The 25,777-nt window shown below is 39.9% G+C and overlaps 1 protein-coding gene across 3 annotated transcripts in view; it reads right to left on the reverse strand.

Annotated features, from left to right (window-relative positions):
• Nucleotides 1–22,135, reverse strand: part of LOC132823247 (endoplasmic reticulum aminopeptidase 1-like) — an 89,332-nt gene extending 67,197 nt beyond the window's left edge. For 2 of the 3 annotated variants that reach the window (XM_060836911.1, XM_060836895.1), the window contains exons 1-4: nt 21,796–22,134; nt 8,974–9,661; nt 2,672–2,810; nt 583–717 (exon numbers count right to left, since the gene is read on the reverse strand). In XM_060836911.1, coding sequence (XP_060692894.1) covers nt 583–717; nt 2,672–2,810; nt 8,974–9,500 — 801 coding nt within the window. In that variant the 5' untranslated portion in view covers nt 9,501–9,661; nt 21,796–22,134. Of the gene's footprint in view, nt 1–582; nt 718–2,671; nt 2,811–8,973; nt 9,662–21,795 lie in introns of all 3 variants that reach the window. The other variant, XM_060836904.1, reaches the window with a different exon arrangement.
• Between the last annotated feature and the right edge of the window lie 3,642 nt (nt 22,136–25,777).

Genomic DNA, 25,777 nt, shown 5'->3' on the forward strand with positions numbered 1-25,777 from the left:
AACCCTGCAGTAGAAGAGAAATAAAGAAAATAATATGGAAATTTTTAAACATCTGAACTGGACTTGGAATGTGAATTTCTAATTGATTTGAAATATATTCCATGATGTTAATGAAAGAATGCAATATCAATATATATATGCAGCCTGATTAGCTCATAAACCATCTTGGGCGGTACGGTGGTACAGTGGTTAGCACTGCTGCCTCACAGCGCCAGAGATCCGGGTTCAATTCCCACCTGTGTTTGCTCCGGTTTCCTCCCACAGACACAAAAATGTGCAGGTTAGGTGAGTTGGCCATGCTAAATTGCCCGTAGTATTAGGGGAATGGGTCTGGGTGGATTGCACTTCTGTAGGTCGGTGTGGACCTGTTGGGCCAAAGGGCTGTTTCCACACTGTAAGTAATCTAATCTAATTTCAAGGCAACAGAAATAATCATATAATTACTGTTTATCAAAGCAACCAAAGATAGAGCAAATGTCAAATTTGTTCACAAGTACAGCATATGTCATATGATTCAAACAAACACAAGACATAATTACTTAAGATTATTGTACTACTTTAAAGCAGACAATGCTAACTTACCTTAACTCCATGCTTGGTTTCCTTACTGACCCATTTAAAGTCTGCCACGATAAAAGCCACAAGGTATGTGCTCATTTTAACAGTCACATCAAACTGATCTTCAATGAGTCCGTTGTCTAGTTTAACAGAATTTATCTAAAAAAAACATTAATTTCCCTTAGCAATACTGATTGACAAAGAAAATAATCAATTGACATCCCTTGCTTCCCATAACTTTCTCTCTACTTTTTTATTCTCAGATTGGCAGATAGATCTTAAGATTCTAAGATTAGTTTTGGCAGAAGGTTGATGTGAATAGTGCAGTTTCTATATTCATCATCAGTGATCTTGGAATGATCTCAATTCTCTCCATTCCAAATTATTGCCTTTCACTTCTCTCTTCAATCCTCCTCGTTTCCTTATTGTCCCAGATCTTACTTTTTCACATTCATGATCTTCACCTTCCCCTCATCCTAGCACCTAATAACTATTTCAACATCACATTCCTCATCCATTTAATTAATTTGTTGCTTTTTGATAACATCAATTACTAATTAATCCTGTTACATTACACAATCTAGTATAGATGCTCTCTGGTGTATTCCAGAACATGCTGGTCTAAGAAACTAACTCAAAAGCATTCTACAAACTCCTCAATGAGACTACTATTATCAAGCTGATTTTTGCAGTTTATGTAGATCTAAAGCACCAGTTATTAATGCTATGTCTTTATTACAAACACATGATATGTCTTGTTTACTTCTTTATTCATTGTGGTCACCGTTTGGGGACCTGTATATTAGTCCCACTAGTGGCTTCCATCAAAACTGTTCCTCATTTCCACCTAAATGATTCTACATCCTGATCTCCAGATCAAAGGTCACCTCTAGATATCTCACCAGTACAACCTTCAATGAGGAGTATTGCCCTTCCACCTATACCATGCTTTGTATTGTTCTTAAACATCAATACACTCAATATTCAGAACCCGATCCTAGTCTTCCTATGGTAACATCTCCACAATGATGTTCAGGTCAAATTTTTTTATTTCCAGTTACAGTAATCAAACCCTACTCAGGCAAAAGATCTCTGGTGACTGATAGACAACTTCTCAGATCAAGAAGTTACCTGTTTAACTAGGCTCTTTTAACTTACTTCAAATCTTTTAGGTCTAGGGCAGAATCTCACTCTTACTTTAAACTTGAGAAAGAATCACCAGTTGAATTTGCACCTTGAACCAAAAACGTGATATATTCTCTCAGCCTGTTTCACATAGCTGAAGTCACCCTAACATTGGCTATGCACCCATACAGGTAGCCTGTAACTCCATAGTTGCCTTGGAATCAGTGTGGAATTCATTATTCTCTCCGAAGTATTTAGCCCACAAATACCCTAATATTGTGTTCAGATGTAGAAATGTATGAAAATTGTTAGGTGATATATGTCAACCATTTGGAGTTCATGTAATGATGCTCTTTTTAATGAATGTGTACTACAAAATGAATTATTATGTTATTGGTTTCAATAACAGATTGTGCAGGGTACTTCTAGACTGCTGCTTCTTTCCTGAACTTGTGCCTATCCCGGTCATGTTTGACCAAGGCTAAGATACAGCATGTGTGATTTAGGGATTACAATGATCCAATACAAACTGGATGTTTCACGGTCCTTTCTCCTGCAATTATTTAGGACACTTGCAAAACACTATTACTCCTGACAGTGCAGTTCTTCTGTCACTGCTAGGCTGCAAGACTGGTAACAAGAAACAGTACAATTCTTGAATGGATGTCATGGTTCTCACTATGACTGAGATAACTTCTTCCTGTGGGGGAACCCTCACAACTTGTGTTTGTCATGGATTCTGGTAATTCCTCTCCAATAATAATGCACTTCCTTCTACTGATTAGCAACATGTCTGATTTCTCCTTTGCTGTCATATGGTAAACCTTTGATGACGCATTCATTTATTTCACATGTAAAAATGCTTAATTAATAATTCCTCTCAGTGATTTGTGCAAATTTAAGTGGATTAATCTTTAAAAAAAACATGTTCTAATACATTTATAACTGGAACATATTGGTGTCAATATGGAAGCTTAATTAAACATACAATGGGCATGTTGGACACAGCAATGTGTCTGGACTCTCTTTGTATTTTGATTGAAAAATTGGCTTTGAAAGCAGGTTCGTCAAAGCATGGAAATGCCATGCGGGCTGCAGTAGGCTCAAACTGGGTGGATGCCAACACACTATAAATAGAAATACAGAAAAACAGTTAACCTTATTTAGTAAATGTTTGCATAATAAAGATAAAATTGTGCACAGCTTGCTCAAAACAGATTGAATTTCTTGTAGCATGACAATGAATAAGCCTCAGTATCTGTGATACTGTGTGCTGTATTACAGAACAGTGAGAAGAACATGATCAGATAACTATCAACAATCAATTTTATATTTTAGCAGGAGTGAGGAAATTACTGTTGGCGAAGTTAGCAATAAATATTTAATAAATTTAGGTAGAATTCTTTTGACATCCATTTTGAAAAAGCTATTAAACAATTTACAATGCACTACTTAAAACCTGTTAAAACTGTGTGTGAATGTCAAACTATGTTCCACCAAGATTGCTCACAGCTTGATGAAATAAGTATTATTGAACTCATTCCTTGTAGGTGAAGATCTTCAAACTGTCTTCAAGCAAATATTGGTTTGGAATTTAAAAGTAGAGTTAGACTTCCAAATGATCAAAACTGAGTATAACTGATAATTTAAAAATCTACTAGCTAGATTGATGAGGAGTGCAGGAATTAGTAAAGAAATAAGCCACATCATTCCGATTGTGTTGGCCTTGCTGGGGAATGGAGTGCAGAATTTAAAAGACAGGAGATTGACACCAAATTAAAACGTTCAGTGAGCTAGTGCAGGCACAGTTGGCCAGACAGTTTCCCTCTGTACTGTTGAGTGGCATGGTGATTTGATTCCAGCCTCAGGAGTGAAGTCTATGTGGACTTTGCCCACTCTCCTCATAACTGCGTGGGCTCCATCAGGTACTCTGGTTTCCTCCCACAGTCTAAAGAATTGTAGTTTAGGTGGATTAATCCACCCCAACCCTCTGTCGAGGGATGTGCAGGCTAGGTGGGTTAGCCATGGGAAATGCAGCATTAGGGTTGGGGGGGGGGGGAGGTTGGTCTGAGTGCAATGCTTTGCCGAGGGTTGGGGTGGACTCGATAGACTGATGACATGCTTCTATACTGTACAGGCCGTATGGTTCTATGTAACAATTCTATGATTCTGATAGGCTATGTTACAGAATTCAAACCTTGAAATGACAACTGTCAGAAAGTCATAGAGATGCACGGAAACAGTTTCTTCAGTCCAGTTTATTCACGCCTACCAGATATCCCAACTTATTCCAGTCCCATTTGCCAGCACTCGGCCTATATCCCTCTAAACCCTTCCTATTCATATACCCATCCAATTGTACTAGCCTTCATCACTTTCTCTGGCAGCTCATTCCATATACGCACCACCCTCTGCATGAAATAGTTGCCCCATAGGTCTCTTATATATCTTTCCCCTCTCACCCTAAACCTATGCCCTCTAGTTCTGGACTCCCCCCACCCCAGGGAAAAGACTTTGTCTATTTATCCTATCCATGCAACTTACGATTTTACAAACTTCTCTGGGGTCACCTCTCAGCCTCCGCTGTTCCAGGGAAAATAGCCCTAGCCTATTCAACTTCTCCCTATTGCTCAAATTCTCCAACCCTGGCAATATCCTTATAAATCTTTTCTGAACCCTTTCAAGTTTCACAACATCTTTCCCTTACGAAGGAGACCAGAATTGCACGCAATATTTCAACAGTGGCCTAACCAAAGTCCTGCACATCCACAAGATGCGTACTAAATGCCTTCTTCAGTATCATATCTACCTGCGACTCCACTTTCAAGGAACTATGAACCTGCATTCTTTGTTCAGCAACACTCCCTAGGACCTTACCATTGAGTGTATAAGTCCAGCTAAAATTTGCTTTTCCGAAATGCAGCAGCTCACATTTATCTAAATTAATCCAAAGAGCCACTTCTCAGTCCATTGGCCCATCTAATCAAGATCCCGTTGTAATCCGAGGTAACCTTCTTCGCTGTCCACTACACCTCCAATTGTCATTTCATCTGCAAACTTACTAACTATACCTCTTGTGCTCACATCCAAATCACTTATATAAATGATGAAAAGTAGAGGACCCAGCACCGATCCTTGTGGCACTCTACTGGCCACAGGCCTCTGGTCTGAAAAGCAACCCTCCACCACCACCCTCTGTCTTCTACCTTTGAGCCAGTTCTATACCCAAATAGCTAGTTCTCCCTATATTCCATGAGATCTAACCTTGCTAAACAGTCTCCCATGTGGAACCTTACTGAAGTCCAGATAGGTCATATCCACAGCTCTGCCCTCATCAATCATCTTTGTTACTTCTTCAAAAAAACTCAATCAAGTTTGTGAGACATGATTCCTCATGCACAAAGCCATGTTGACTATCCCTAATCAGTCCTTGTCTTTCCAAATACATGTAAATCCTGACCCTCAGGATTCCCTCCAACAACCTGCCCACCACCAATGTCAGGCTCACCAGTCTATAGATCCTTGGCTTGTCCTTACTACCCTTCTTAAACAGAGGCACCACATTACCCAACCTCACTTGTGACTATTCATGAGACAAATATCTCAGCAAGGGGCCTCCCACAGAGTTCTAGGGTATACCTGATCAGATCCTGGTGATTTATCCACCTTTATGTGTTTCAAGACATCCAGCACATTCTCCTCTGTAATATGGACATATTTCAAGGTGTCACCACCTATTTTCCTGCACTCTGTATCTTTCACATCCTTCTCCACAGTAAACACTGATGCAAAATACTCATTTCATATCTCCCCCATCTCCTGTAGTTCCATACAAAGGCCACCTTGCTGATCTTTGAGGGGCTCTATTCTCTCCCTAGCTACCCTTTTGTCCTTAATGTATTAGTAAAAACACTTTGGATTTTCCTCAAACCTATTTCTCATCTTCCCTTGTTGCCCTCCTGATTTCCCTCGTAAGTATACTCCTATTTCCTTTATACTCTTTTAAAGATTCACTCGATCTAGCCTGGCTATACCTGACATATGCTTCCTTCTTTTTCTTAACCAAACCCTCAATTTCTTTAGTCATCCAGCATTTCCTACACCTACCAGCCTTTCCTTTCAGGTAATAACAATGACTGCAGATGGTGGAAACCAGATTCTGGATTAGAGTGGTGCTGGAAAAACACAGCAGTTCAAGCAGCATCCGAGGAACAGGAAAATTGCGTTTCGGGCAAAAGCCCTTCATCAGGAATACAGGCAGAGCAGGGTGGAGAGATAAATGAGAGGAGGTTGGGGGTGGGGAGGAGGTTTTCCAGTTTCCTCCCACAATCCAAAGATGTGCAGGTTAGGTGAATTGGCCATGCTAAATTGCCTGTAGTGCTCAGGAATGTGTAGGTTAGGTGCATTAGACACAATTAAGGGTAGGGTCTGGGTGGGTTACTCTTTGGAGGGTCGGTGTGGACTTGTTGGGCCATAGGGCCTGTTTCCACACTGTAGGAATTTTTAAAAAATTCTTCTAAAAAAGTCAGAATGGGCAAGGGCTCTCAGCAGTAGAAACCCATGAGAAGAATAAGGACAGACAAAGTTATCATCAATATTGTCTGAAATTTTCCAAGTCCATTGAGACTTGAGGCAGAGGAGTGAGGGTGTCAAAAATCAAAACAAATGGGCAGAGCCCGAAATCTGATCTCTTCACATTGAGAAACCGAGTAGTCTGGCACCCAGTGAGATTTGGCAATTTCTCAGGAGAAGAAACCAAGCATGCATTCATCAAAGACATGGCTGCACTCAAGGCCTGAGTGGACTCCTTCATCTTCTGCACTTGTTCACATAAGACCTCGAAACCCCACCAGATGCTCCCAACTAACTCTGTAGCCGGAGCATTTGTCATGTTGCCACTAACTCCAGAAGCCCTGTCAGCAGCCTAAACTTTTCATGAAGGGCTTTTGTTCGAAACATCGATTTTCCTGCTCCTCGGATGCTGCCTGACCTGCTGTGCTTTTCCAGCACTACTCCAATCTAAACTTATCATCAGCCTGACATCCCACAGACCTCTGAACATCAGTATCCTTGGCTGTCTCAGGCTCTGTTAGCTCCCCAGGTGCTGTTCCATCTGGGTTGTAAACCTAAATCGAGGCCTTCACCTTATGGTGTTCTCTCATCCTCACATATGGTCAGCAGTAGAAAGTGGAAATAGGTTAACAATGTCAGAGTGAATGAAGCTGAAGATCGGAAACTGTTTGATCAGAAGTTGAGACAGGAGGGTCTCAAAGGATAAAGTTTCAGACTTCAACAATTAGATTGAAAGTGAAAAGGGAAAGAAACTAGAGAGGGTGGAATTGGTCCAAAAAGAGATTCAAATGAAATCGACAGACCAATACCAATGACGGCAATCTTGACACCAATGGAATTTCAGAGCTAGAATACTCTCCAATGCAACTACATTTTCAACTCCCTTCCCTCTTAGGTACTTACGGTAGTTTTCTTTAGCTGTAACTAGTACCCAGACTGGATGCTGTAAATTGAAGTTTACATCTCACATAGACAGTGTGCTTAAAAAGGCTTTTAGCCTGCTTGCCTTCATTGCTCAGTCCTTTCAGTATATGAGTTCGGAAGTCATGTTGAGGTTGTACAGAACATTGGTGAGGCCTCTCCTGGAATATTGCATCCAGTTCTGGTCACCCAGTTATTGAAATAATATTATCAAGCTGGAGAGGGTTCAGAGGACAGTTACCAGGATGTTGTCAGGTATGTAAGCGTTGGGTTATAAAGAAAGGCTGGATAAGCCTATTTCCATTTCTACTGCTGACCATAGTGAGGAAGAGAGAACCCCATAAGGTGAAGGCCTAGATTTAGGTTCACAATCTAGATGGAACAGCACCTGGGGAGCTAACTTAGCCAAGGATACTGATGTTCAGAAGTCTGTGGGATGCCAGGCTGATGACAAACTTATGCTAATGACAGGGCTTCTGGAGTTAGTGGCAACATGACAAATGCTGTTGCTACAGAGTTAGTTGGGAGCATCTGGTGGAGTTTTGAGATCTTACGTGAACAAGTGCAAAGGATGAAGGAGTCTAGTCACTGGAAAGTAAGAAGTTGAGATAGAAGTTTATAAAAAATGAGAGGTATAGATAGAGCTAATGGTAGTTATCTTTTCCCCCAGGTGGGGAATTTCAAGACTGAGGGCACATTGTTAAGGTGAGAGAAGAGAGATTTAAAAGAAAACACAGGAGGCAAATTTTTTACAAAGAGGGTGGTTCGCGTGTGGACTGAACTTCCTGAGCAAGCAGTGGATACGGGTACAATTATAACATTTAAAAGACATTTGGATAGATACATGAATTGGGAAAGGTTTGGAGGGATATGGACCAGGAGCAGGCAGATGAGAAGAGTTTAGTATGGGATTATATTCGGCATGGATTGGTTGGCCCAAAAGGTCTGTTTCTGCGTTGTATGACTCAATGACACACACTGGAGAAAGAATTACTTAGCAGTGGATGACATAAGGAGTAAATTCCCATAACAGCTCTTGTGACACTACAAAAATATCAGGAATGCTGTAAAAGATCAGTAAAAAGATCCACTAAACATTGGGTCCACTTTCAGTAAACGTTGTGTTTAAAGTGTTTAGTGCATCTTTTACTGAAATTGATCAGATGAATCCCATGGAAATTTATCCTCAAAATCTGAAACCTTTAGGTCTGAAGAACAGCATTTACAAAGTTTACTGGTAAAGACTTTTACTCCAAAGACTAAAAGATAAATTTTTAAGGCATTATTCAAATGACATAGTTCTGCAGCACTTAGTTTGAAACCATAATTTTCTTTGCTAATATAATTTGTCTGCAAAGTTCAGTGCATTGTTTGCAAGAATAGTCTTGGACTATTTGGACAACTGCTCATTAGGAGGTTAAACACCAACGAAGACTGGTGGTCAGATGGTTTCCATACTTTAATTTCTCTGCAATTATGTAAAACAACCTAAAACTTATTAAATCAGTATTCATATGATCAAATCAACATCATGAATAAAGCTACTTGAGACAAAATACAAATAGAGATTACCAGGAATATAAAGTAATTCTGATAGCCACTGAAACACAAGGAAATTTGGCTTCTAAGCTTGAGTTCATTTGGCAGACTGGTTATTAAATGTTTCAATCTGAAATGTTAACCACCTAATTATTTTTCAGTTGTTAAATTTTCTTTATGTGTTTTCAACATTTTCTACATTATTTCTAAATTCCAAAGCATTTTTCTTTTATTGCATTGGAAAATTCTGTATTTTACCTTATTTCACCATCTTGTTTTTGAAAAGTGCTCTTGTAAAAGCCATGGAAGCTTTCTGACAGATTGGCAATGTAGTCAATATTAATCAAGTACATGTTTCCAGAGGACAAGGGTACATCCGCCTGAAGTGCAAGCTGCTCAAATGGTGGGTATTCCAAAATTTCCAAGTCACTTTCCAAACCAGTTGTTCCATTATCTTTCATTGGTATGACTGTTGCCTTGATGATTTCCAGGTTTTTGCTGTGTAAAATTATAGAGTTGGTATCTGATTCAACGAAAACTTCAATTCTCACAGATGCAGAAAAATTCAATGTGGTCAAGTTTGGTTGGATAACCAGGTCATAATGCACTGGGACAACGGTTTTAGGCAATCTCATCATGTTCCAGGGATACATCCGACCATCTGATGTGAATGGGAAATCTGATGCTTCCTTACTGTTCTGGTCATTTTGTAAGGTATCCGTTATTGAAAGGGTGATGATAGCTGTAAGAAATCCTATCAATTTTAAATATCCAGTAGTTGCCATCTGGACATCAGCTCTTGTGGTGCTGTTGCTTTGAGGTGTATAAAATAATTTCAATTTATCTGTGTCATTCAGAATATTTTCAGTTCTAAATCAAATTGTTCCTCCTTTAATATTTTTTCAGTTGCAAATAAAACATCGAGCATACTCAAAACAGCGACAACCTACATGAAGAAAAATAACCATCAATGCATTAATTTGCAATTAACTGTACATCACACCTTTGTACTGACAATATGCAAATAAGAACATAGGACCTGAAGTAGGTCATGCGGACCCTTAAGCTGATTCATCCTTTCAAGTAAATCCCAATTCCATTTAATTAGAATGATCAAGTTTGAAGAACAAAAACTAATCTGATCTGAAACTTCTCAGTGGCTGCAATATTAACAAGCAATACCTTGAACAGAATTAGAAAATGCTGGAGAAGTTCAGGAGATCTAGCAGCTTCTATGGAGACACAGAGTTAACATTTTGAGTCTAACATGATTCATCTTCAGATTTCAGAAGAAACATCATACTAGACTCAAAATGTTAACTCATTTTCTCTCTCCACATCTACTGCCAGACCTGCTGAGTTTCTTCAGCCTTTTCTATGTTTGTTTCAGATTTTCATCATCGACAGTATTTGGATTTTAAGGCAAATAATACAGACGTCATATCTTAACTCAAAGTTGACGGTGCTCAAAGATTCAACTTGTTCAATATGTTCAATAATGTCATTTTGATAAGACAGACCAGTGATAAAAATAGCTAACTTCCAAAACTGGGTGTAAGGATCACAATGCATGAATAATCTACATCTATTGTTTCCAATGTGGGCAGCGTACAAAATTTATGTAAAGACTTATTTATTACCTAAAGAGATTAGAGAAACTAACAAGTTCATGTTAACCTAGGTCAATTAAAGTCAGTATGCACTGTGGCTGATACAGATGCTGGAACTCATTAAAAGTAGTTTTCACCCGGAAAGGAGTGTCACACATGGCAAAGCATGAACCCCAAGGTTATATGACATTGCACTGTGGGCATGGGTCTAGGAGGTGCAGTGGGGAACTTAAGTGATCCATCCATAGTGGAGCAGGAGGGACTTCTATAAACTTTGCAAAGGCACTCACTCATACATCAGCCCAATTCAGATGCTGACCACGCACATAAACATTACTGTAGAGGCAAGATCTGCAGTGTGACCCTAAGCACAGGACAAGAATAACACAGATGCCAAATTGCCAGAGAAAGGGCATACATAAGCTCTGCTGATTGAGGCTGAGATGAGCATTTTGATAGGCTACAGCAAAATACGGATAGGTATGCACAATGAAATGTATGGTGAATTAGTTTGTGCAGAATCCTTGAAACCAGTACAAGGTCTGACAATATTTGTCCCAACATTCCCAATAGAATTCAGTAATTTTAAACAACTCTGAAAACCACCAAAAACTTCAGTCAGCAACTAATCAGAAAAGCTGATGGCTTTATTGGTTCTCCTAGTATCTATCCTGCTAGTGTAAGCATGGTCAGCTGCACAGGTTTAAGATATTCCTTCAGTTGGACCTCTGAATTCCAAAATGATAGAACTGGTATCAAATCAGTGTTGTATGTGGCTGTCATGGTTCAATAGCTGGCAGTATGTGCAATTTTAAAGACAAAACAGCACCATACTGCAGGAAAAAAAACCTACAGGATTGCATTTCACAGCCCACACATTTGTTAATTCTCACTCAATTTATTATTTCAATGTAAAGTGAGATACAATTTAAAATAAATTAATACAGTGGATTGTACTATACAATATTGAGAAATATTGATTTTGAATATGAATCTCAGTTTCATCCTAAATTTGTTGAAGATATGTGTCACATCGTACAATACTGAATTATACAAACCAATACAATTCAAGGTTTTAACCTTTCAATTAAATGTTCAATTAAATAATGTCAGTCAGGTTAACAGTGGAGGCATGATCACTAAGTACAGTGTATCCACCAAGTCAGCAAGGAAAGTGATCAAGCTTGCTATTCCTAATCATCAAAGCCCAGTGAAAATGTGGAAATGAATGGAAATCAGCTTGGCAAAGTCAAGCATTCCCACCCCTCCTGAAAGCCACCCAATAACGCCTGTCAGGTTTCCAGCAGGGCAGGGTACCTGTCAGGTACTCTGTCAAAGTTCTGAAAGTTCTGAATCAGGAAGGGAGAGGGCCAATAAAAGCCACTGCCCTCATCTCTCCACAATCCCTTCTTCATGACCTCCAGCCTGCTCTTGATCACATGTTCAGTGCGCAAGCAACTATTCCTAGAGACATCCTCAGAGGTTGACAAGCAACTGTTACTGTTCTTTATGGTATTGATGGTATTGGAGAGCTGGAGGCCTCTGATTGACTAGTAGCTCTCAGCAGGTGGGATTTCCACTTCTGTGGGGTTCAATATTCAGGGAAAGTCCAGCATTTGCCTTTTAAGTGTCTGAAAAGGTGGTTAATCTGGTTGGGCCTCTCCTGTGGAAGTGATACAGGATTCTCATCAATTCTCTAACTGATGGTTGAAACCCCTTTGCCATATTAGATTAATGTAGATGATATGGTGGAATGGGTAGTTGTAATTTCAGAGACTAATGCAACATACCAATGGCAATACTAAAGAGTACAAAGTTCATTAACTGAAAACAAGGAGAAAAAAAATAAAGAAACAGTAGGGGAAATAAACATTTTTCATGGAAGTTGGAGGCAAGATGAGAATAGAACTGGTAAATCTTCTCTTTCTCCATTTGAAAAGTTTAAAATTCAGTAGCCTAGTAAAAAGGTTAATAAGGTAGCTGACTAATAAGGTAAGGTGTTAATAAGATAAAGTGACTGAGAGACAGTTATCAGTTATCAAAGACTGAATAAGGCCTTAATGTGTGTTAACTTCTATTGAAGCTTAACAGGGTGAAACATTTCAACTCAGCTTAGCTCATTTAGAAAGGGCTTGTTGAAAGTGCACAGTGAACTTCACATGGTCAGGAAGGAGGGATCACATCTGGAGTGAGACATATCCCAATTGAGTATATAGTTTGGGAATTTGGAGGCAATGTGGGAATTTGGTGTAGAGTGGAAACACGGTGCTTTTTGCTTGCTTTTTTTGGCTAATTGTTTGCAAGATGTTTTTTTAAACAGGATAAATTGCAGCCCAGCACAAAACAGTGACAGCACTGGTAAAGCACAAGTTTATTGATTGGTGATATTAATTTGACCATCCATTATAGGTTACTTCCAGATTGAAGGCAAATATGGGAAATATTTTACAGGCTTCAAATTGAAAGACCAGTACAAAATATTTTAAAAACATATTAAAAACTAAGTAATTAAACCAGAGATGCCAAGCTAGGAAATGTATTTGTTGTATCTGCATGACATGGAGCCACTCCATTGTGGCTCATAGAGTCATACAGCATGAAAAGTAGTCCACTGGTCCAACTAGTCCACATCAATTACATTCACAAACTAAACTAATCCCACCTGCCCATGTTTGGCCCATATCCTTTCAAATCATTCCTATTCATGTATTTATCCAAAAGTCTTTTAAACATTGTAACTGTACCTACATCCACCACTTCCTCTGGCAGTTCATTCCACACACTAACAACTCTCTGAGTAAAAAGGTTGACCCTCACATCTTTTTTAAATCTTTCTCCAGTCATCTTAAAAAATATGCCCACTAGTTTTGAACTCCCCATCTTAGGGAAAAGACCTTTGTTATTAACCTTATCTGTGCTCCTCGTGATTTTATAAACCTCTATAAAAGGTCACCTCTCAACCTACACTCCAGTGAAAGAAATCTTGGCCTACTTTTATAATTCAAACCCTCCATTTTCCCCAACATCCTGGTAAATATTTTCTGGACCCTCTCCAGTTTATTAACATCCTTCCTATCATAGGGTGATCAATACTGGTCACAGTCATCCAGAAGAGGCCTCACCGACATTATGTACAACCTCAATATGAAGTCCCAACTCCTATACTTAAAAGGTCTGAGCAATGAAGGCTAGTGTGCTAAATGTCTTTTTAGCCACCAAAATGTAATGCAAATTTCAAAGCATTATGTACTTATGTCCTTAAGTCCCTCCATTCTGTAACACTACCCAAGGTCCTACTATTAACTATATAAGTGCTACCCTTGATTGTTTTACCAAAATGCAATACCTCACATTTATCCAAATTAAACTCCATCTGCCACTCCTCAGGCCATTGACCAAGATCACTTTGTAATCTTAGATAACCTTCTTCACTGTCCACTCTACCACCAATTTTGGTGTCATCCACAAACTTACTAACCACATCTGCAGCAAATATTGGTTCGTTGAGGAACTTTGACTCAGAGCTGATGAGCTGTGTCTGAGCTTTGAACACTGACACACATTAGGGAGGGGGAGAGTTACCTGGACATTGTTTCAGGAGGCAGTCATACCCCTGACATCAACTATCTTGAATTCTGCCAGGGGCAGAAGGATGTGACTCAGGGTGAGGCAGGTAGAGAGCTCCAGGAGGTAGAGCTGAAGGATCCTCAGCCCTTGAACTTGTCTAACCAGTTTGAGTTTCTTGCTCCCTGTTTAGATGAGAGTGTACAAAGTTAAAAATCACACAACACCAGGTTATAGTCCAACAGGTTTAATTGGAAGCACACGAGCTTTCGGAGCAACGCTCCTTCATCAGGTGATTGTCTGATGAAGGAGCGTCGCTCCGAAAGCTCGTGTGCTTCCAATTAAATCTGGTGGACTATAACCTGGTGTTGTGTGATTTTTAACTTTGTACACCCCAGTCCAACACCGGCATCTCCAAATAGATGAGAGTGGGTAGTAAAGAGAATTGCACCTTGGTACAGTGAGTTATTCAAAAGGGGGCAGTAAAGACAAATGCAGTTGTAATCATGATAGTATAATCAGGGAGATGAGCACTGTTCTCTCTGGCCAGGGTCAAGAGTTCAAAGTCTGTATTGCCTGCCTAGTGCTCCGGTTCATGATCTCTCATCTGAGGAACTTGGAGTGGGAAGAGAAAGATCCAGTGTCGTGTCCTCACAGATATCAATGATATGGACAGAAAGAGGTAAGAGGGAGTATGAGCAATTAGGAACTAAATTATAAAGCAGAACCAAAAATGTTATAATTTCCAGATTACTACCCGACACATGAGCAAATTGGCACAGGGATAATAAGATTAGAAAGGTAAATACCTGGGTCAAAGATTGGTCTGGGAGAAATAGGTTCATGGGGGGTTGCCATCAGTATTGGGGAAGGAGGGAGTGGTTCCAATGGGACAGACTTCACCTGAATTATGCTGGGACCAGAGTCCTGATGAACCTCATAACTCAGGCTGTGGATAGAGTTTAAATTAAATAGTGGAGGAGTAAGTTCAGTTGCATGGAAACTTTTGGACAAAGTTAAGATGTATTAGATGATTGGTTTTGGAGAGTTCAGCAGAAGTTAACGTTTCCAGAACAATTAATATGACAGAGAGTATGCAAAGTGTCAGGAATCTAACTTGAAGCAGAGCAGGTAAAGGGGTCAGTCAACACAGGACTGACAGTGTTAAATGCATGCAGTATATGAAACAAGGTAAGTGGGCTTATAGCACAGATTGAAATTGGCAGATACGATGTTGCATGTATCATAGAGAAGTGGCATGGGGATCAAGGAAAACTAAATATCTAAGGTTGCACATCCTATCAAAAGGATACAGAGGGGATAGGATTGTCTTGTGAGATAGAAATGAAATCAAATCGACAGCAAGAAGTGGTAATAGTGTTAGAACGCACAGATCTGTGTGGGAAAAGTTGAGGAACTGTTGAGGGAAAAAAGCCCTGATGGGACTTGTGTACAGGCCTTCTAGCAGTAGTCAGGATATGGGGAAGAAAGTAAATTGGGAAAGAGAAAATGCACATCAGAAAGACAATATTACAATATGCAGGTGGACTGGGAAAAATCAGCTGATAGCAGATCTCAAAAGGAATACCTAGTATGGTGATGCAATGTCTGAAAACAAATCTTCCAGCTCAGCGAGCAAACTTATATCCAGAATTTGTGAAGTGTCTACAAAATGTTTGTTTTTGAAACAGCTTTGATTAGAGAGCATAAAGTGATGGAAGGTCTTGGAGGCAGTGACCATAACATGGCAGAATTCACCTTTCAGTCTGAGAGGGCAAAGTTCGAATCAAATGTAACAGTATTACATCTGAGTAAAGGTCACTACAAAGACATGACGGAGGAGCAGGCCAGAGTTGATTGGAAGGGTAGATTAGCAGGAAAGACAGTGAAACAGCAAGGACAGAGGTTTCTGGGGTTAATTCAGGAGGCACAGCAGAAATTCATCCCGAGAAAAAAGAAACATACTAAGGGGTCAAGTCGACTATGGCTGACAAGGGAAGTCAGAAACAGTAAAAAGCAAAACAAGAAGCATACAGTGTGGTGAAGGTTAGTAGGTAGTCACAGGATCAGGAAGCCTTTAAAAACCAACAGAGGTTAACGAAACAAAAAAAGGGAGAAGTTGAAATATGAGAGTAAGCTAGTTGGTAATATAAAAACTGAAAATGTGTTGCTGGTTAAAGCGCAGCAGGTCAGGCAGCATCCAAGGAACAGGAAATTCGACGTTTCGAGCAAAAGCCCTTCATCAGGAATGAGGAAAACATAAGGATTGCGAGAGGTTTTTTTGAAAAAATGTTGAGAGGCAAGAGTGGACATTGGACCACTAGAAAATGAGGCTGGAGAAGTAGTAATGGGAAAAGGGGCATGGATAGGATAAATAGACAAAGTCTTTTTCCTGAGATTGGGGAGACCAGAACTAGAGGGCATTGGTTTAGGGTGAGAGGGGAAAGATATCAAAGAGACCTAAGGGGTAACGTTTTCACACAGAGGGTGGTATGTGTATGGAATGAGCTGCCAGAGGAAATGGTGGAGGCTGATACAATTGCAACATTTAAAAGGCATTTGGCTGGGTATATGAATAGGAAGGGTTTGGAGGGATATGGGCCTGGTGCTGGCAGGTGGGACTAAATTGGGTTTGGATAACTGGTCGGCATGGACAGGTTGGACCGAAGGGTCGGTTTCCATGCTGTACATCTCTATGACTCTATGACAGGGAACTGAATACAAGTAGTTCTGGGATAATGTGCATTTTGGCAGCGCAATTTGGCTGAAGAATTAGGGAATGGTATTTTGGAGAACGTTTACTTCCACTGGCAAAAGCGTGATTCCAGTGAGAATCGGTTCATGTGTTTCATTCTGTGCATGTGCCGATGTACACACCAAAACTGCCGTGCCATTCTGCACATGTGTCACTGTCTGCGCTGGTCTTCATGCTGTCCTGCTCATGCGTGGACGTTAACTGCCGATAGAGCAGCTTTCTGTGAGAGAGATTTCTTACATTTTTTAAATGTATTATGTTAAATATATTTTTGTTTTGTTAATAATATAGGATTGTTACCTTCATTTAAACTGTGCTATACTTTGTACAGTATTAGACATTTTGAGAAATTGTGAGTGATTTTTTTTTTGCTGGTCTGCCCCTAACCCCACTTTTCCTCTTGGCCCCATTATTTCTATTAAGCAATTTTCTATTAAGCGTGTTTCATTGGAACGCAACTATGGCATTATAGGAGAACTACTTCCAGGTAATTTGCATCATTTCACAGTGGAGAATACCAACAGCAGACCAGAACTTTAAGAGACTCAGGGGACAGAGGTGAGTGGAGTGGCCATCGTGGAAGGAGAAGGTACAGGGGAAGCTGAAAGATCTGAAGGTGGATAAATCTTCTGGACCAACTGGACTATGCCTCAGAGTTCTGAAGGAAGTAGCTATGGGGATTGTGGAGGCATTGGTGTTGATCTTTTAGGAATCACTGGAATCAGGCAGGCTCCCAGAGGACTGGAAAATGGCTAACATGAAACTCCTGTTTAAGAAGAGATAGAGGCAGAAGACAGGGAACTATCGGCCAGTTAGCCTGACCTTGGTCATTGGTAAAATTTCAGTAAGCATTATTAGGGTTGAGATTACAGACTACTTGGAAGGCATGGTAAAAAAAAAAGGATTAGTCAGTGGAAAGTCATGCCCACCCTTCGAGGAAATAAAGAGCAAGATAGACAAAGGGGAGTCCGTGGACATGATCTATTTGGTCCTTGACAAGGTGCCATGCAGGAAGCCGATAAATAAGGTAAGACCCCATATATTAGGTGCAAGCTACAGGCAATGGATAAAGGATTGGCTGACTGGCAGAACGCAGCGAGTCGGGGTAAAGGGGTCTTTTTGCAGGATAGAGACCAGTGGAATCCCGCAAGGGTCAATGTCGGGACTATAACTATTCACACCATACATTAACTATCTGGGCGTAGGAACTGAGGGGATTCTACCAAGTTTACAGAAGACACAAAGATAGGTCGAGGGGCCAATAATATTGAGGGAGCGGGAAGCTGCAGAACTTCAACCAGGAGAGTGTGCAAAGAATTGGCAAAGTGTGAAGTCACACATTTTGGTAAAAAGAGGAGATATATATTATTTTCTAAACAGAAACCTCAAGTGCAAAGGGACTTGGGAGTTCTCATTCAAGATTTTCTTAAAGTTAACATGTAGGTTCATTTGGCAGTTAGGAATGCAATTGCAATGTTAGCATTCAAGAAGGCTAGAACACAAGAGCAGAGATGTGACTACTGAGGCTGTAGAAGGTTCAGGTCAGAATCACATTTGGAATATTGTGTGCCATTATGTACCCATATGTAAGGAAGGAGGTGCTAACATTGGAGAGAGTCCAGGGAGGTTTAAGGAGGTATAGGATTGAATGGTTTGTCATATGAGGAGCTGTTCAGAACTCTGAGTATGTACTTGCTAGAGTTTAGAAGGATGAGGGGGATCTGATTAAAAAAAACTTACAGAATACAAAAAGGCCTGGACGGAATGGACATGCAGAAGATGTTTCCGCTAGTAAGGGAGACTAAGACCCAAGGGCACTGCCTCAGTGTACAGGGATGACCCTTTAGAACTGAGATGAGGAATTCCTTCAGCACGAGGGGATTAATCTATGTAACACATTGCTGTAGAACAGTCTGGAGGTCAAGTCATTCAGCATATTTAAGACAGATAGATAGATTATTGATTCGTAAAGGGATCAAAGATTATGGGTAAAAGTTATGATTGAATAGCAGAGCAGACTTAATTGACCAAATGGCCTAATTCTGTTCCTATATCTTATAGTCTACATTGTGATGAACAGAAAATTGATTTTGTTTTAAACCTATGCTCCTTATTGGTCATGCTTGGAAAATCCCTGGGTAAATTAATGCACATTGGCTTCTACATTATTGCTGGCTTACAATTAATTCTCAGCTTTGCTTCATAAATTGAACTGTTTTTCATGAATTTTGACCTTATTGGTGAGTGGGATTGCAAACCAGAGAACAATTTGATTATAAAAGTTTACATTTATAAAAATAATAAAATTTCAAGCATTGGTACTGGATGATCTATCAAGGCTACCCATTTAACATTGTTGTGTTCCATAAACCAAAAGCCAACGGTGCCACAAGCGCATGGCCTCTTTTGTTGTGTTTCAGGTTTGACCTTACAGAGTACATTATGGTGGCACTCAGGAACTGTTGTGTTTCATGTTCAATTAACTCTTCTTTAACATTTAACACATCATACAAGTCTTCTATAACAATCTAACACTTCCTTAAACATTACACTGGAGCAGCAACACAAAAAGGTTAGAAAGTATCTTGTGAACAAGACATAAACATCTTACAGATGAACATAGACTGAGTGGGCAAAAATCTGGCAACAGAGTATAATTTGGAAAAATGTGAAGTTGTTCACTTAGCAGGAAAAATGAAAAGACATGTTACTTCAATGGATAACAACTGTAAAATGCCAAGTAGAGGAACTTATGAGTTCTCATAAGAATGTCAAAAAGTTAGCATGCAGGTACATCACATAATCAAGGTGGCTAATGGGATGCTAACCTCTAATGACAAAAAGAAATGAACAAAAAAAAATTATGATTCAGTTGTACAGGGCACTGGTAACACCACAACTCAACTACTGTGTGCAGTTTGCTTCTTATTTAAAGCGAGGTGTAAATGTATTAGAAGCGTTTCACAGGAGTTTTACTAGAGTACCTGGAGTGAACGGGTTGTCTTATGAGGACAGGTTGTACATGATGAGCTTGTTTCCACTGCACTTCCTACTTTGGGGCGGCATGGGGGCACAAGTGGTTAGCACGGCTGCCTCACTACACCAGGGACCTGGGTTCAATTCCAGCATTGTGTAATTGTGCAGAGTTTACATGTTCTCTCCCATCTGCATGGGTTTCCTACCACAATCCAAAATTGTGCAAGCCAAGTGGATAATACTCATGGTAAACGTGGGGTGATAGGGTGGCTCTGGATTGGAATCCCTTCAGAGGGTTGGTGCAGGCTCGATGGGCTGAATGGTCTCTATCTGCACTATTGGGATTCTATTCTGTGATTCTACTGCATTTTAAAAGATGGTTGACTTGACTGACATGCATACGATTCTGAACAGTTTTGACAAGACGGACATCAAAAGAATATTTTCTCTTGAGGATCAGTTCAAAACTTGGATACAATGTTTCAAAATAAGGGATGATTTTTTTTTAGAACGGATGAAGAGATTTTTTGTTTCTTTCAGAGGGTTTTGTGGCTTTGGAACTCTGCCTCAGAAGGCAGTAGACACAGGGTCATTAAATCTTTTTAAGGCAGAGGTCGGTATATTCTGTTAGGAAAGGGAATCAAAGGTTATGAGGAGTGAATGGGAATGTGGAGTTTGAACATAAACTGGTCAGTCATGTGCAACAGGCTCAGGGAGCAAAAGGTCTAGTTCTGTTTCAAGTTCATATCTTCATGTATGGAGGCCCTGAAGTGGAGGATGAAAACACAACAGCGTTGCTATCACCAACAGAATAAAGCACACACACATCTTTAAAACAAACCATAAGACAACACAGTTTGATGAACTAAGAACATGTATCAGGAATATCAGGAAATGATGATTTAAAGCCGAGAAAGTAAATAATGGATCTCATAGCACACAAATTCCACAATGCCCCGTACACCAAGTTTGTTCAGGATCTGACACAGATAAAATATTACCTCGAAACAAGTTGCATTTGTGGAGCTTTAACACAGGAAATCATCCCAAGGTATTTCACAGAAGATGAAGCAGACCAAAAGTTGCTTCAAAAAAAAATTCGGACACTATATTAAGTAAATAGTTGAACAGTACTGAGATCGAGAGGTTGAGAGAGGGAATTCCAGAATTTAGCTCGAGACAGGTTGAAGCACAACTGCTGCTGGTGAGTTGGCAGCAGTCAGGAAAAAGCGGGAATTGGATGAAGGCAGAGATCTTTGGATGGGGTATGGAGAAGATGTATCGAGGATGAAGTTAAAGAAAGTAAGGAATCTGAACACATAGAGACAAGGATTTAAACTGTAAATTCAAAGTGTCGGTGGATCCAAAACTAAAGGGGCAGCATGGTGGGGCAGTAGTTAACACTGCTGCCTCACAGCACCAAGGTCCCAGGTTTGATTCCAGCCTCGGGTGTCTGTCTGTGTGGTGGTTACACATTCTCCCCATGTCTGTGTGGGTGTGCTCTGATTTCCTCCCACAGGCCAGGTGAATTGGCCATGCTAAATTGCCTATAGTGTTAGGTGCATTAGTCACAGAGAAGACGGGGCTGCGTGAGTTACTCTTTGGAGGGTTGGTTGGGCCGAAGAGCCTGGTTCCACACTGTAGGTAGTCTAATAACACAGGTGATTTTTTTTAAATGATACACCCCTTGACTTTTAAACAGAAACTTCAAACACAATGATAGTTCTTTTTTAAAAAAATGCAATATGGAGTTTCTTATTCAATTCTTCTTCCACATTAGGTATTATAAATGAGTAGCTGTAGACACGAAAATTAGTTAATTCTGCCTGTGTCTGAGGGAGAAGCAGCCACATGCCGCCCGTGTTTTAGGATTTTATTTCAAATTATCCAGCGACAGAAATTGAGTGAGGGAAAGTCCATTCGACTACGCGGGCTACTCCGGGGTCACCCACCAGGGTCAACAGCGATCTCCTGAGCGGGATAGCTTGCCCTGGTGCCTGGAATCGGTGCCGATGGTGTGGAGTAGCTGCAGCGCTGAGTGGAAGAGGTTGTGGGACAGGGCCGCACCGCGTTTCCCCAACCCTGCCCAGTCCCGCCGGCCGTGGTCACACATCTAACTGCAGATTCACTTTGAACGTGCTGCCCTCCACCCAACTGTACAACTTTTAACTTTACCTTTAGCAACAAAGCAGCATCCTCGGGCGGGTGGACGGAAGACCTTGTATTTGTGCTGTGCCTCCGATCCTGTTGATTCTCGGCCTCATCAGAAGTGAAAGTGAAAATGCAAGACTCGCGAATACTCCTTTGGACTGTGGGAGATAACATTGTTCCATTGAACGTTACTGTACAGCGTGTTGTAATATACATTATTCACTTTTAAAAAGTGTCACTAAAATGAACTATGTTGAAGTCAGGCTGTTCTAGATTTGTCCGTCATTGTAAAGGTCGCCCGCACCTTTTAGAGTTCATCATCGGGACCTCGATCTTGCTACGACAAAACACAGGACTGAACTGAAAATGTTACCCTAATTTTACTAATGTAAAGTTACAGACAAGTTCCAGATCTCATTAAAACGGGTGTAGACCAAGAAAGTAATGTATTAGCATTTTTTTAAAAATTGTTCATGGGATCTGGGCATCATTGGCCAGCCAACATTTATTGCCCATCTCTAATCGCCCTGGAGAGGAAGGTGGTGAGCTGCCTTGAACTGCTGGGTCCATGTGGTATAGGTACAAGAACAGGATTTTCATGCTTTGACAGTGAAGGAACAGACAGGATGATGAGTGGCTTGGAAGGGCACTTGCAGGTGGTGGCATTACCATGTATCTACTGTCTTTGTAGGTGATATCAGTTACAAGTCTGGAAGGTGCTGTCCATGATGAGTTGTTGTGGTGTATCTTGCAGGAAGTATGCACTGCAGCCACTGTGAGCGTTCAGGTTTGGGCACCAAACAAATGGGATATTGTGCATTGGTTGGTGATAGGCTTCTTGAGTATTGGAGTTGCACTCATCCAGGCAAGTGGGGAGGATTTCATTACATTCCTGTCTTCTGTCTGTACATGGTGGAAAGGCTTTGGCGAATTGCTCACCACAAATTCTCAGCCTCTGATCTGCTCTCATAGCCACAGTACTTATATGACTAGTCCAGTTCAGTTTCTAGTCAATGGTAACCTCATTGATTTAGCTGTGGTAATTCTGAGAGGAGACCTGACTGAGACGTGTAAGGGTATGACAGCTATGGACAGGGTGTTTAGAAAGCATCTATTCCCCTTACATGAAGGGTAAATAACATGGAGCATAATTTTTAATGTGAAAAATAATTATGTTAGAGGGCATTTGAGGTTTTTCTCCTCCCACAGAGTATAGTGGGCATTTAGAATACAGTGGAGAAAGTGAGGACTGCAGATGCTGGAGATCAGAGCTGAAAATGTGTTGCTGGAAAAGCGCAGCAGGTCAGGCAACATTTAGAATACAGTGTCTAGGAGTGTGACTGAGGCAGGAATAGTATTTGAATGAGCACTTAAAATGTCACACTATTCAAGGCTGTGGGCCAAGTATTGGAAAGACGGACTAGTGTCGATTGAATAGTTTCTGTTGGTGGAAACTTGATGAGCCTCTTCTGTATGGTATGATTGTTTGGTCCTAGAACCTGATTATGAACCTGACATGAACTTCACTCCCAGAAACCCTAATTTATGCTGGCAAGGGAAAAGCATGCAGGAAACAACCTACATTCTTCACTCCCAATCAGGGCTGGCTCCATACTTGGGAAAGAAATATCCTGCTGATTGTTTGAGCAAATGTTGCCTGCTGTGAAACAACTGCTCCTGATAACAAGAAAACCAACTGGAAATGTAAATGAAACAGATTATTCTTTCTTTAATAATCCCTGTCAACAATATCAATCTAATTTATTTAATGTTGTTTTGCATAGAATAAGACTGTTCTTAAGAAAATTAATGACTTGTGGCATGTTTATGTCATTTAAGAGCACTAACCCCAAACGATGAAGGAAAGCTCATGATACTTAAAATTGAAATGTAATAAGAGTATCTGAGGAGGTTAGGAACCACAGCAGTGGCCATTATTGACGTCTGCTGCTCCAACTTTACTGGCAGTACTTAAGATTTAAGTACACTGACAGGGACCCTCTTATGGCACAGTGGTAGTGTCCCTACCCTGAGACTAGGAGGCCCAGGTTCAAGTGTCACCTGCTCCAGAGGTGTGCACTAACATCTCTGAATGGGTTAATTAGAAAACTAGATTAAATTAAAAACAAAGTAGCTAAAGCTTTTAATAACAGCCACATGAAATCTATACTCAAAATCACTGATCTGACTTCCTTTTCTCTTTTGATAGTTGTATCACGTGATTGTAAGACTGAAAAATGAAATGTAAGTAAATTTTCATCCATCTCAGAAAATATAAAACACTAAAAATTTTCATGATGGTCAAAAAAATGAAAAATTGCAGAAATCTAATTCTGCACCAGCCCTCATCTCAGTTCCACGCATTATAAATTCAAGGCCTCAACTGCATAGTTAGAAAATCACAAACAGTACCAAAATTCTTCCAAATAAGATGATTAGATAAAACTTGACTCATTTAATAAATAGTTCAAACAAGTCCTCTGATTTCCTGTAGCCAAAATAGGTCAAATATCTTAAGTAGAGTTCAATCAAATGAAAAAAAGAACATCAAAAAAAGTATGCAATTGAATGTAAAATGAATATTAGCTCATTTGCTTTTAATGGGAAAATTTGAATTAGAAATTAACTATTTAATGGTTCCTGCCAACTTCAGTATTCAGATGCCCTTTCAGTTTATTGGACAAATATAGATAGGGAAAAGATAATTCAAGGAGAAAGTGAGGACTGCAGATGCTGGAGATCATTTCTGAAAATATGTTGCTAGAAAAGCGCAGCAGGTCAGGCAGCATCCAAGGAGCAGGAGAGTCGACGTTTCGGGCATGAGCCCTTCTTCAGAGCTCATGCCCGAAACGTCGATTCTCCTGCTCCTTGGATGCTGCCTGACCTGCTGTGCTTTTCCAGCAACACATTTTCAGAAATGATAATTCAAGCTTATTTTTATCCACAAGAATTATTTTCAAAGAACTATTAATTTTGAAGGTAGGGGAGAAACTTTGAGAAGAATCTCAAGAATATAAATTCCATAATATGGAATTCCCATTAAATCTAATGGCAAGACTCAGTTGTCTGGAAATTCAAATTGTAAAATTATTTCGAATACTCCATAAGAAATGTGACAGTTCTAGTTAAATCTTTATATTATGCATTTCGGATGACAATATTTACATTAACATCAATGTGAACCATGAAAAGTAGTCACAACATAATGTGGAATTCTTGAATGAAATGAATGGAATAAGAAGATCCTTTCAGGTGGTTCACTGGCTACAACCTAATAGATAGGAATGAAATGAAACAAAGACACTCCCACCTAACCTGATGACTCATCCTTCAATGCCTACATTTTATCCACATTAAGTCTCTTTAAAAATTGTTCTGAGCAAGCAAATCTTTGGCCATCTCATTCAAGTCTACTTCGCTGACTGTGTTCTGTTTTCTGTCTCTTTGATGGTTGACATATTAAAAGGTCAATGCTATTAATATCATGTACTTTGATGATATGAATTTCTTTTTATAAATACTTCATATTTGACAATTACATTACTGACAAGCAGACATGGAATAATAATGGCTTTGTTTCTAAGGCAGGATTGCTCTATCCTCTTTCACCAAGCCTAATTTCCATTATATTGTCAAGATCATGATATTACTCACATAAATGGATGTAGTGTGTAGTTAGTAAAATACATTGTTAGTCCCATAATAATATGGTTTAATGAATTGATTAGAAGGATCAGTCAGTAATTGTAATTAGATGTGTATTATCAGGAATGACAGAAGCAAGAAAAGGATGCCAGTCTTTATAGTCCAGGAATGATTCAAAATCATAAGATTCACCTTTTAATTTCAATGAAGAATAACTTTGTTCCCTGTGCTTCAAAACAACTAATTTTCAGCTTACAGAGAGATACAAATGTCTATTTTAGAATTAATAAACATTTACAACTAGTGCCATAGAAATCACACTGATTCACATTCTGTTTATATGCAAAATCTATCAAGGTAG

The sequence above is a fragment of the Hemiscyllium ocellatum genome, chromosome 2, assembly GCF_020745735.1.
Source record: "Hemiscyllium ocellatum isolate sHemOce1 chromosome 2, sHemOce1.pat.X.cur, whole genome shotgun sequence".
In the NCBI taxonomy this organism is placed as follows: domain Eukaryota; kingdom Metazoa; phylum Chordata; class Chondrichthyes; order Orectolobiformes; family Hemiscylliidae; genus Hemiscyllium; species Hemiscyllium ocellatum.